Below are 14,445 nucleotides of genomic sequence, written 5' to 3'. Positions count from 1 at the left end.
AAATATTAAAAATAATATTAAAATATTTTAGTTTAGTACAATTTTACAAGTTTAATTCAATATTGCCATAGTTAAAATTAATTTGAAGAAAAAATGCCTATTTATATTTTTTTTACTTTCAGAACTAAACATGATCTGTCAATTTACAACTGTAAATTATTAATCATGTTTATTATTAATAGAAATTACAAGAATTAATAATCATACTTAAATAATGCTATACATGAGATTTATATCATTTATGTAAATATTTATTATTATCCATTCATCTATCTTGCATGGGTAATGGAGTGAGAGGCTGTGGGGTGATAAAGAAAAGTTGAAGCAGCCTTTTCTGAATGTAGAAAAAGTTTGAAATAAGTTATGAAATAAATCACAACTGCGAATACAAGTCACTTCCATCCACTCCCAACCAGCAGCGGTGCGCTAATTTTTGCTTTTAATCACCGACACGTCTTGCTTCCCTTCTGGGCTAATGAGGCTACACACAGCACACCCCAATGAAAAACTTTGCAGCTCCAAATAAAAAAAAAAAACACTCTTCTCCATCCCGCTCCCTCCGGAACGTCCTCGTCCTTTCATGGCTCCTCCAGGAGGCGAGTGAAATGCTCAATTATTAATCGGCGAGCGAAGGGAGAAACGGGGCGATAGAGATGTAACATACACACCAAAAAAAAAAAAATTCCCCGGAAAGCAGCAAATAAAAAAAGTTGTGTACGTCGACAGCTTGACTGAACTGGGTCGTGTGTACTGGAAGAGTTGTCAAATGCGGAATGTCGGCCAGGAATCCTCCGCTTTCTTTCAACTGACAAACGCAGTCATCGTGTGGTTGGAGTCTTTGTGATTGCTGGTAACAGACGTGCGGTCCCCGCATCCCAAACAGATTTTGTTATCGCTAACAGGTAAACTTTTTACACAACTTCTTATAAGAAGCCCTCAAAAGACATAAAATCATGTGATTGATGAGGTTTTTCCTCGCCTCTATCGCCAAATGCCTTGCATAAGTGGCTTCTGTTGAGAAAAAGGGTCGGTATCAGGGGTGTCCTAACTTTTGCCTCATTTTCCAACTTTAAACTTACTTCTTAAATAATCTCCATAAGTTTTCTTCTTGTAACATAACAGCTTTATTAGCATAATATTTTGACTTTATTCTCATATTTTTTTCAAAATTTTTTTTGTTTTGTTTGTCATAATATTACAACTTGAAAAAATAGAGTAGTACAAAAATTTTTTTTTCATATTTGTGGTACTAAAAACACATTTTTTTCTTGCGTAAAATGTATTAACTTTATTCTGTAATCTCCACAGCTGTTTTTTTCACTTATGTTGATGGTTTAAAAAATATCTTTTATTTAATATTTTGACCCTATTCCCATGATATTTTTACTTATTCCCTAATAAAAAAAATTCCAAAAATTACAACTTAATTTTGTTTTATTTGTTTCATATAACATTATATCCTTTTTAATACCACATTTTTTTCTTTAATATTTAAATTTTATGCTACCAAAATTCAGAATTTTCTGAAGTTGTCGTAAAATTCATATTTGTGTTACTAAAAACACATCTTTTCTTGCGTAAAAATTATTAGTTTTACTCATATTATTGTTATTTAATCTACACAGCGGTTTTTTCACTTATGTTGATGGTTTAAAAAAATATTTTGACCCTATTCCCATGATATTTTTACTTATTCCCCAATAAAAAATGTGAAAAAAATTGCAACTTATTTTGTTTTATTTGTTTCATATAACATTGTAGCCTTTTTTAATACCACCTTTTTTCTTTAATATTTAAATTTTATCCTACCAAAATTCTGAATTTTCTGAAGTTGTCGTAAAATTCACATTTGTGTTACTAAAAACACATTTTCTTGCGTGAAATTTATTAGTTTTATTCATATTATTTTTATTTAATCTCCACAGCATTTTTTTCACTTATGTTGATGGTTTGAAAAATATTTTTTATTTAATATTTTGACCCTATTCCCATGATATTTTTACTTATTCCCCAATAAAAACAATTCAAAAAATTACAACTTATTTTGTTTTATTTGTTTCATATAACATTATAGCCTTATTTAATACCACATTTTTTCTTTAATATTTAAATTTTATGCTACCAAAATTCAGAATTTTCTGAAGTTGTCGTAAAATTCATATTTGTGTTACTAAAAACACATATTTTCTTGCATAAAATTGATTAGTTTTATTCTTATTGTTATTATTTAATCTCCAGCGTTTTTTTTCACTTATATTGATGGTTTAAAAAATACATTTTATTTAATATTTTGACACTATTCCCATGATATTTTAACTTATTCCCCAATAAAAAAATTCAAAAAATTACAATTTATTTTGTTTTATTTGTTTCATATAAAATTATAATATCACCTTTTTTCTTTAGTATTTAAATTTTATGCTACCAAAATTCTGAATTTTGTGAAGTTGTTGTAAAATTATGATGTCTTCTTGTTAGATTACAACAATTTTGTCTTTATATTTTGACTTTCATTCCTGTAAAATTAATTTTTTGCTGTTTTTTCTTTTACATTATATTTGTAGAATGTGGCATGGCATCTTGGTCGCTTTTTTGTACCAATAAGAACACGACGGACCAGGACTTGATGAGTTTCCGCCTTAAGCGAGTTCCACCGTATTCCTTTTCCGATTATTATAACTTGTAAACAGTTTCCGCCTCACGGAAAAGAAGTACACAAAGTGTTCACAGAGTGTGAGGTCTGTTTGTATTCCGACTGACAGGACGGTGACGGGCGCTTCCTGGCGATAAAGATGGAAGCTATTTTCATGATTTTTTTAGACGCTTTGGCCATGAAACGCACACAGGAGAGACTCTCGGCAGCGCAGCCAAACTGCTGCTGCTGTCAAACTAACACTTGTTCGTCACATTCAAGTCAACTGAGTTTGTTTGGGAAGAAGCTTCACATGCTGGAGGAGCACAGCTGCTACGTTCTTTGTTCCTCTTCCACCTCAACGGCTGTTTCAATGCACTGGAGATCCAACCTGCGGGCGTTGTTTTAATGTCTTTGGGTGGTGGACATGTTATATAATAATTACATAATTGTGTGCACAATGGATTCCACTGCTGCATAAAACTATAGGTGTGGGAATGACGTACAACATAAAGCATCATGTTAATGATTAGATCAGGGGTGGGCAAACTACGGCCCGGGGGCCACATGCGGCCCACTAAGCGATTGAATCCGGCCCGCCTGTTGCTTTTTAAGTATTTCAAATTTTAACATACAATCTCGCAACATAACTTGCAAGTCGGACGTCTTATTTAGTAAAAAAAAAACAAAACAATTACAAATTAAATGAAAATAAATAACAAGAAAAAATATATATATATTAACAATATATATATATAAATAAATGTATGATATATTAAATGACTGATGTTTAAAGTGCTCCTGAAAAAGTTTTACAGATAAAATTAGACCAAAAAAATCTAGAAAAATTATAAGTATAAAATAGTGTGTATGTTAAATATATGTTATGGCCCCCCCGGACAATTTTGTTAACTCAATGCGGCCCACCAGTCAAAATATTTGCCCACCCCTGGATTAGATCATAGTGGCTTTCTGATGCGTTTGCATAACACTAGTGAAGCCCAAAATCCGCCGTGGGGGCTATTTGTGGCCCGGTGCTAGTTATTTATTGGTCCACAGCATATTTTAAAAAATAAAATAAATTAAATTTGGCATGCAACACGTGAAGGCTTTGAGAAAAAATAAAATAAAATAAAATAAAATAAAATAAAATAAAATAAAATAAAATAAAATAAAATAAAATAAAATAAAATAAAATAAAATAAAATAAAATAAAATAAAATAAAATTAAATAAAATTAAATTAAATTAAATTAAATTAAATTAAATTAAATTATATATGTTATTATACAATCACAACTTTAAAATACTTTGTATCTAAATAAATGTATCCATTATACAATTATGATTATTGATAATAGTATTATCGTATTATTAATGTAACAGCAGTCTGACTTTGCAATTATAAATGCTAATAAATTAAAATTAAATTTAAAACACACTAGAAATCATACACATATGACAGTGACATACAAACTGTCAAAAATAACTTAAATAATAAAAAAATGATTTAAAAAAATAATTAAAAAAATAATAAAATAATAATAAAAATAAAATTAAAAAATTATTTTAAAAATCAGAGGAAAACGTACTGCCTCTAGATTATTTCAATAATATTTACTACATCTGATATATATATTATATTATACAAATATTATTATACAAAATATTATACAATATTATACAATTATTATATTATTATTATACAATTATACAATATTATACAAATATGAAATTTATTTTTCATACATTTGTAGTTTTCTTCAAATGCTGTATTGTAACAGCTCAGCATATCTTGACCTACATTTGATTGCTTTCAATGTGGTTTACAAACAAAAGGGTCGCCCCACATCCTTTAATTGTTCTATATGCGGCCCTCGGCAACGGGGAAAAGTTTGGACACCCCTGCCCAAAGGTGACGCCGTGTTGACATGGAGCAGCTTAAAAAAAAACGATCGGAAGATACTAACAACCTTCTTTGCTGGGCTGGTGGAAATGTGTCGGGTCAGCCTCTTGTGGCTCAAGAGGGCTCTCTAATCCCTGGATGGTAAATACTGGAAGGTTCCGGCTTTTCGCGGTATCAGCGCTTTCCCTGAGCTTCTGCTCCGGGCAGGGAAAATTAGTACTTTTCCAACAATTATCCTTCTGTCGTTAGCCAAGCTGCCGAATGATATGGATATTGCGGGGGTATGAGGTCGCTAAGTAGGTCGTATGCGCTCAGGCGAGTGCTTCACAGTAAGCAGAGCTGTATAGAGAACTGTGAATCCGCTATGGGAAAAGCTCTTAAAAGTGAGCATTGTTGTTTTTGATACAGCATCTCATTAGCTAGTGCAGATGTAGCAACAGTACAGCTCAATGAAGTACACGGCGGCATTAGCTGCATGATTTCCCTAAAGCGTCACCATAGAATCAATTAAGAGAGGTTGCGTTTTGCAGAGCAAACAGCTGATTAAGACCCCGCTGAGGGAGAGTCAATCAGATCTCCGACTGCTAGAACACACAGCTGTTAGCACTCTTGAAAAACTTTCACGCGCACATGCAAACGTTTGATGCCGAGGCTGTGTGTGTGACGCAGGGCACTCATGACTGCAAACTCAATGATCCGACAAACCAAATTGGAAAATAACCCGCAGTCTCGCTGGTGCTTTACGCCCGGAGGTAAACGAAAGAACAGGAATTTTCAATCCGCGCCAGCCGGGTAGGATGGCTGAATGCCAACATGGCCGTCATTTTCAACCAAAAGCAAAAGTAAAAGTGAAGAGGAAATGAGAAGTTGCCAGATTGCTTATTTATTCTCACTGGGTTGTGAATGCGATGAATCACTTGGCTATTGTTGTGTCAGTAAGCCTGTCTCTTTAAAGGCCCGCACAGTTCGCGGCCTCAACTCCAAGTTAGTTAAGTAAATATTGCATCATGGCATGCATCTTCAACACAGACTTGTGAATGGAGCGAGGTTCCCTAGGCGGGTAAAGTTAGCGCTTAACAGTTTGCATTCTTGCAACTTCTGTACTTGGGCGTTCTAGACAGTTTTCACAAGTTAACATGCTATTATTTACTCAACTGGACTAATCCTTATTTTGCTGCGGTCAGCTGGTGAATGAGCGAGGTTCCCGAGGCCGATAAAGTTAGCATATGTGCATTCTTGCAACTTCTGTACTTGGGGGTTCTAGACAGTTTTCACAAGTTAACATGCTAATATTTACTCAACTGGACTAATCCTTATTTGCTGCGGTCAGCTGGTGAATGGAGCGAGGTTCCCTAGGTCGGTAAAGTTAGCATATATGCAACTTGCAACTTCTGTACTTGGGGGTTCTAAACAGTTTTCACAAGTTAACATGCTATTATTAACTCAACTGTACTAATGCTTATTTTGCTGCGGTCAGCTGGTGAATGGAGCGAGGTTCCCTAGGCCGGTAAAATTAGCATATGTGCATTCTTGCAACTTCTAACTTGCGGGTTCTAGATGGTTTTCACAAGTTAACACACTAATATTTACTCAACTGGACTAATCCTTATTTTGCTGCGGTCAGCTGGTGAATGGAGTGAGGTTCCCTGGGTGGGTAAAGTTAGCGCTTCACAGTTTGCTTTCTTACAACTCCTGTACTTGGGAGTTCTAGACAGTTTTCACACATTAACATGCTATTATTTATTCAACTGGACTAATCCTTATTTTGCTGTGGTCAACTGGTGAATGGAGTGAGGTTCCCTAGGCAGGTAAAGTTACCGCTTAACAGTTTGCATTCTTGCAACTTCTGTACTTGGGCATTCCAGACAGTTTTCACAAGTTAACATGCTAATATTTACTCAACTGGACTAATCCTTATTTGCTGCGGTCAGCTGGTGAATGGAGCGAGGTTCCCTAGGTCGGTAAAGTTAGCATATATGCAACTTGCAACTTCTGTACTTGGGAGTTCTAAACAGTTTTCACAAGTTAACATGCTATTATTTACTCAACTGTACTAATCCTTATTTTGCTGCGGTCAGCTGGTGAATGGAGTGAGGTTCCCTAGGTGGGTAAAGTTACCGCTTAACAGTTTGCATTCTTGCAACTTCTGTACTTGGGAGTTCTAAACAGTTTTCACAAGTTAACATGCTATTATTTACTCAACTGGACTAATCCTTATTTTGCTGCGGTCAGCTGGTGAATGGAGTGAGGTTCCCTAGGCGGGTAAAGTTACCGCTTAACAGTTTGCATTCTTGCAACTTCTGTACTTGGGCGTTCCAGACAGTTTTCACAAGTTAACACGCTAATATTTACTCAACTGGACTAATCCTTATTTGCTGCGGTCAGCTGGTGAATGGAGCGAGGTTCCCTAAGCCGGTAAAGTTAGCATATATGCAACTTGCAACTTCTGTACTTGGGGGTTCTAAACAGTTTTCACAAGTTAACACGCTATTATTTGATCAAATAGACTAATCCTTATTTTGCTGCGGTCAGCTGGTGAATGGAGTGAGGTTCCCTAGGCGGGTAAAGTTAGCGCTTCACAGTTTGCATTCTTGCAACTTCTGTAATTGGGGGTTCTAGGCAGTTTTCACAAGTTAACATTCTATTATTTACTCAACTGTACTAATCCTTATTTTGCTGCGGTCAACTGATGAGTGTTTAGCGAGGTTCCCTAGGTGGGCAAAGTTAGCGCTCTAATATGTTTGCAACTTCTTGCAACTTCTGTACTTGGGAGTTCCATTCTGTTTTCATATGCTAACACTATTATTTAATCAACTAATCTATCAACCAATCGACTAATCTCTAATCTCAGAGCCTCAGGCTGCACCACCCTCGCCTTTTGTACTGTGTAAACAATTTAGTTAATGTTAAATCAGGGACATACAGCTGATTGGAAAACATATCTTTGGTATTTCAGTTCATATATGGAGTAGATAATATTCCAGATGAATGGATGGATGATTGAAAAAGGGTCATGGACTATAAACCCTATGAATAGCATGGATCTACTGTATAAAAAAGAGCAAATAATTGATAATTGAGGATTCTTTTTAAATGTCACAAACCAAAACAATGTGTCAGGTCAGCAAATATATTTTGTGTAAAACTACGCACAAATTGGGCATCCAGTGTCGGCAGCACTGGGCTGATATTCAGACTGAATTTGCAGAGTAATAACAGAGCTACACAAATGGACCTAAGGGAGAAGACCGGGTGGGAAAAAAAACAGGCTCTGTTATGCGTCCGCCGCTTCATCTGCATTTTTATTGTTTAATCAGCTCATGCCCCGCCGAGCGGACTCCTTTAATGCGGCGCTGACTTTTCATGCCCCTCGCCCCACCAAAACGCAACACATGGGAGCAGGCGGCTGTTAGGGGACAACACACATTGACCCTGACAGACTTGATTAACAAGCCTGATTGGAGGACAGCAGTGTGACAGCAGAGAGACAATACTTACTAATACTAATACCAAATAACCATGTTAGGACATTCAGGCTCCGTCCACATTGGGTTCAAAAAAATTTGCATTTAGACCGTACCGGATTAGTAAATAGTTGCATCCAGACGGGACCGGATCACTGGGTGAAAACCATGAAATACTCAAAGCAGTTGTAAAGCATTGTAGAAAATGGATCAAGTGATTAGGTTTTTGACGCCAGTGCACGTTATTGAATGTCTAGAAAGATTATATAGAAGATTATGAACATGTTTTCTATGCTCAAACTCTATATATTCTAAATATTCTATTTAGAAATAAGGAATCCTCCTTTCACTAAAATTCACTTATCACAGTCCGGTCTGAAATTGATTAACCCTGATAAATGTGGGGTCCAAAAACCAAAATATGTAAAAATCAAGGGAATTATTTCCCATAGGAAAAAATGTAAATAATCAAAATATGTAAAAATCAACGGAATTATTTCCCATAGGAAAAAATGTAAATAATCAAAATATGTAAAAATCAACGGAATTATTTCCCATAGGAAAAAATGTAAATAATCAAAATATGTAAAAATCAACGGAATTATTTCCCATAGGAAAAATGTAAATAATCAAAATATGTAAAAATCAAAAGAATTATTTCCCATAGGAAAAATGTAAAAAATCAAAATATGTAAAAATCAAGAGAATTATTTCCCATAGGAAAAAATGTAAATAATCAAAATATGTAAAAATCAAGGGAACTATTTCCCATAGGAAAAAATGTAAATAATCAAAATATGTAAAAATCAAGGGAACTATTTCCCATAGGAAAAAATTTAATAATCAAAATATGTAAAAATCAAGGCAATTATTTCCCACAGGAAAAATGTAAATAATCAAAATATGTAAAAATCAAGGCAATTATTCCCCAGAGGAAAAAATGTAAATAATCAAAATATGTAAAAATCAAGGCAATTATTCCCCAGAGGAAAAAATTTAAATAATCAAAATATGTAAAAATCAAGGGAATTATTTCCCATACAAAAAAATGTAAATAATCAAAATATGTAAAAATCAAGGGAATTATTTCCCATACAAAAAAATTTAAATAAAGATAATTCGCTCCAGACAGCCAAAAATATCAACAAAAAATACATTTTACAGAGAATAAATATCGTGTTACATACAGAAAACAGTACAAAATAATTATAAATAACGCCTGGATAGAATTTACTGGCAAACGCTCTGAATGCTAACGTGTGCTAGTCTATATTATGTCTTATTTTCTCTTAGTATGTCTACTATATTGGGTAATATGAGTGTGAATGTGACTATAGGGGTGCTAGTCCATGTCAAGAGGGCTCTAGAGGGGACAGGTTTTCTATGCTCTACATACTATTTGTTGCATCCAGACAGGACCTGATCACTGGGTGAAAACCATGAAATCCACAAAGCAGTAGTAAAGCATTGTAGAAAATGGATTCCTAATCAAGTGATGAAAACGTTACTTTCTGGACGCCAATGCACGTTATTGAATGTCTAGAAAGATTATCTGTGCCACGAAGGCCGGGCTGCTGTCCAGAGTGGCGGCCGCATGTAACCATTAGCGCTACATGCTCGCCAGGAAATGCTTTTATCACTTTTTAACCTCCACTTATTAAATCAAGCTGAAGTCGGGCTGCAAATGGCTTCCAGGTCAGAGAGCGCCGTGTTGCCAAGTGATGTACAGAAGCACACGCCTCCATCAAGGTGGTGTCATGTTATTGCCGCTTTATGGGCATTTGTTTTCATTACAGTCATGGAGTGGACCCCGCCGGCTCGGGCTCATCAATAACTCACCGTGGACCACCGTGGCGTGCTTCATGCAGCACAGTGATGGACGACATGCACTGGAACGAATACTACAACCATTAGGGTGCAAAGAAATCAAACATGTACTTACTAGTAGAGCACTTCATTGGCTTCGTGTCGCTCGTAACGCACCGTCTCACACATGATCCTGCAGGAACAGAAACAGATGAGAACCATTGAGAAGCGGCGACACGGCTAATCGTCCATTTGACAGCGTATCATCATCAACAAGTGTTAGTTTAAATGCTTGAGGCACAATTTGTCGCCTGTCTGTTTGATTTTTTTTGTATATTGGTTAGTTAGACGGACAGCAGATATTAACGGGACGGAACCCACATTGAGAGGGAGAATTTTGGTGCAGATCTGGAAAAAGGTGCAGACTGAGGAATTAAACTCAAATTTTTCCTGTCACAGTACACGTGAATTGGGTACCAAAAAGGACGGGTGAGCCAAAGGTCCTCCAAAATTAGTGCAAAAAAATCAATTTTGTACTTTTGTAAAATTTGATGGCTTCCTCTGCCACTGCTGTTTCATGGTTGGCTAATGGCTATTATCCATTCATCCATTCATTCATTCATTCATTTTCTACCGCTTTTTCCTCACGAGCGTCGCGGGCGGTGCTGGAGCCTATCCCAGGCGAGAGGCGGGGTACACCCTTTCATAAATGGAAAGCCTGTTTACAACCTAAATACGACTTTAGCATTATCAGTGGCCTCTTGACATGAAATAGCATCCCTATAGTCACATTTGCACTTGTATTGCCCGATATAGTAGACATAATAACAGAAAATAAGACGTTCATTCATTCATTCATTTTCGACCGCTTATCCTCACGAGGGTCGCGGGGGTGCTGGAGCCTATCCCAGCTGTCTTCAGGCGAGAGGCGGGGTACACCCTGGACTGGTGGCCGGCCAATCACAGGGCACATATAGACAAACAACCATTCACACTCACATTCATACCTATGGACAATTTGGAGTTGCTAATTAACCTAGCATGTTTTTGGAATGTGGGAGGAAACCGGAGTACCCGGAGAAAACCCACACATGCACGAGGAGAACAACTCCACACAGAGATGGCCGAGGGTGGAATTGACCGCTGGTCTCCTAGCTGTGAGGTCTGCGCGCTAACCACTACATCGCCATGCAGCCTGGCTATTATCCAATTATACGTATTTCGGAGAGGCCGTGGGAATAAAATGGCAGCCGCATTTCCGTCAGACTATCCCAGGGCGGCTGTGGCTACAGATGTACATTACCACCACCAGTGTGTGTGACTGAGTAGTGGATAATTAATGGGTTCACTTCAATGTGAAGTGCTTCCATTATTAATTATTATTATTATTATTATTATTATTATTATTATTATTAAAGATGTCACTAGATGTCTGTAATGTTTCGCTGATGAGCAACCGCCATTCTCGTCTATATATATATGTATATATATATATTTCTCATTCATGTCTACTACATTGGGAAATCCGCATGTAAAGATGACTTTAAGGGACATTATTTCATGTTTAGACGGTTCTAATAATGTTAAAATGTTCCGTGCTCTAACTATTACAAATGACCGTGATAAACGAGGGATCACTGATGGAACACCAACCATCGGCAGGCTGCTTTTGCTTGTGGAATTCAAAGCTATCCTTATGTAACACGGTTCAACACTGAGCCACTGCTCGGTGAGGTTACTATTTTCCCAAGGCTTTACCCGCCACATGTGTACAAGAATGTCATCCAGGCTTTTCCCATGCAGCCTTCCGGAAAGGCCTCATAACATCACAGACAGACTCTTAACCTACAGTAGCTCATCAAAACACAGAAAAATAACAGCTGGGGGGCGTGGACGCAAGCAAAAACAATCCCGTCTAGGGAAAAAAACACGGAACCACAGCAAGGAAAAACACATTCCACACAGGGCAAGGGAAGAAAAAAAAAGATCCTTGACATAATGCTATGGTTAGTGTGATGTCGAGGTTTTACAGAAGCCAAAGTTGGCAAAAGTGGCGGGCCGGTCTGCTGGACCGCAGCGACATTCCACACCACTGTAGCGCAAAGGAGAAGGCGGGGCATGATGGGGGAGGGGTCACTCAGTGGAATGTTCCAGCTCACGGGTCATGGACTTGTTGCACATTGTTCATTCTGCAGTATAATCCACACGTGTGAACACACGGCACGCTGCTCGGGAACACGCCACTCACATGTTCTGCCGGGAAAGTCAAACACGTTGACATCAGACGCCAAAATGGGCTCCAGACGCCACTGTTATAAGTGCATTTCCGCAAAGTAGGAATCCTTATTCATCAATGGAAAGCCTGTTCCCATCTAAATACGACTTTAACATCATCAGAGACCTCTAGACATGAAATAGCACCCCTATAGTCACATTTGCACTTGTATTACCCAATATAGTAGACATAATAACAGAAAATAAGACATTCATTCATTCATTCATTTTCTACCGCTTATCCTCACGAGAGTCGCGGGGGAATGACATTTCAACCATGCGATGAACTTGTCAATGTAACAGCTTTGATCAACACACATTATGGTCTTTGGGTCTTTTATAACCATCATAGACATTTAGTAATGTACTCCTGTTTGTTTTGGTGTGTTCTTTGTTTTTTCTTTTCTATCCCCTCCTGCTCCTTTTCTTTCAAAACAACAAAACATTCATTTTCTATCGTTTATCCTCACAAGGGTCGCGGGCGGGGGGGGGGGGTGCTGGAGCCAATCCCAGCGGGGTACACCCTGGACTGGTGGCCAGCCAATCACAGGGCACATATAGACAAACAACCATTCACACTCACATTCATACCTATGGACAATTTGGAGTCGCTAATTAACCTAGCATGTTTTTGGAATATGGGAGGAAACCGGAGTACCCGGAGAAAACCCACTCATGCACGGGGAGAACATGCAAAATCCACACATAGATAGCCGAGGGTGGAATTGAAGCCAGGTCTCCTCGCTGTGAGGTCTGCGCGCTAACCACTTGACCGCCGTGCAACCCGAAAATAAGACATGTAAGATATAAATAACATAAAAATGTGCACAAAACTGCCAAATAGTGGCCAATGGAGAATACTACATGTCATCACATCAACATTAAATGTTGTTTCTGAATACCTTATACATGCATTTAAGTTTGATTTTAATTTTTTATGCTTGAAAAAACTTCATTTAGGCTCCAAAATATGTCAAATTTACACTAGTTATAAGCCATAGTCATCCACACAAACATTAATATATTAATTAATACATTTTGGAAAACCCAAAGCATAATTTTAAGTACCAAGAGTATAAGCTCTACCTACTGCTGTACTGTTGTCAAACATTTTTTTGTTATGTGGACGAAGGAATGGGGCACACCCACCTCAGCTGGTGCTCACGTAGGTTGGACAGGGCCTCCATCCCGTGCAGATAAGAGTAGACGATCTCCAGGTCCTGCAGAAACACAGAAAAGTCAGAAAAATGTGTAAATACTTCACAGGACACTCTTGACATGACTCAATACTTTCCTCCAACTCCAACAGCACATTGAGACTGATAGCAGGTGAATAATGAACAAGTACTGCATGGCGCCACACAGAACTTTATAGTGGAAATACATAGCGTATGAATGGCCATTCAATGTCTTTATAAAGTCACCCAGTGACTTCTGGGATTTCTGGGCCCGGGTCCAAGTTAAGAGGTGAAACAGCTCCAGAGACAGCGACTCCACTGTGCGTTGATACACACTGGAGGCACTGACCACCAGTGTAGTGGAGACTATGTGCGTCTGTAGCAACTGGATAATGTACAAGCGTGGACTGTGTGTTTGGACGCCCACAGAAAACACAACTGCAGTGAAAAGAGCCATCAAGCTCTTCGCCCTGGTTCTTCTAGAGAAGGTGTGGTCTAATGAGGGGGGGGGGGGCTGATGCGGGCGGTATGGTGAGGATACTTGTTATGACCTTGTTTGTTGGTGATGGTGAAAAGGCTTCGCTACACATCTTAAAATAAAGCCAATCCTTTTACCATATGTCTATCTAGAGGACTGTGATGATGTAAAAAAATATATTTAGAAGATCATAAACAGGTTTTCTATGCTCAAACACTATATATTTTATATATATATATATATATATATATATATATACACACTAAAATATATATACAAACTAAATTTAAAATTTAATTGAATAAATAAAAATAAATAAAATTTAAAAAATTAAATAAATTATACTAAATTATACTATTATAAATTATAAATTAATTAATTAAGATTAAGATTAAGATATGCCTTTATTCGTCCCTCAGTTTATACTAAAATAACTAAAATTGACTTATCACAGTCCGGTCTGAAACTGATTAATCCTGATGAATGACACACTAAAATATATATACACTAAAATTAAATTAAATAAATAAAAATAAATTAAATTAAAAAAATTTAATAAATGATACTAAATTATACTAACATAAATTATAAATTAATTAATTATACTAAAATAACTAAAATTCACTTATCACAGTCCGGTCTGAAACTGATTAATCCTGATAAATGTGGGATCCAAAAACCAAAATATGTAAAAACCAACCAATTATT

At 36.9% G+C, this 14,445-nt stretch overlaps 1 protein-coding gene across 7 annotated transcripts in view; it reads right to left on the bottom strand.

The window, feature by feature from the left end:
* rapgef2b (Rap guanine nucleotide exchange factor 2b) overlaps window positions 1–14,445 on the bottom strand; it is a 117,354-nt gene that overhangs the window by 73,400 nt on the left and 29,509 nt on the right. For all 7 annotated transcript variants that reach the window (XM_078788593.1, XM_078788594.1, XM_078788598.1 and 4 more), the window contains exons 2-3: window positions 13,231–13,301; window positions 9,944–10,000 (exon numbers count right to left, since the gene is read on the bottom strand). In XM_078788593.1, coding sequence (XP_078644719.1) covers window positions 9,944–10,000; window positions 13,231–13,301 — 128 coding nt within the window. The remainder of the gene's footprint in view (window positions 1–9,943; window positions 10,001–13,230; window positions 13,302–14,445) is intronic.

Source organism: Doryrhamphus excisus, linkage group LG23, assembly GCF_037039965.1.
Source record: "Doryrhamphus excisus strain RoL-2023G ecotype Guam linkage group LG23, RoL_Dexc_Guam_v1.1, whole genome shotgun sequence".
Lineage (NCBI taxonomy): Eukaryota > Metazoa > Chordata > Actinopteri > Syngnathiformes > Syngnathidae > Doryrhamphus > Doryrhamphus excisus.
Note: the sequence above shows the minus strand (reverse complement) of the source record. Positions and strands in the feature narration are given on the sequence as shown.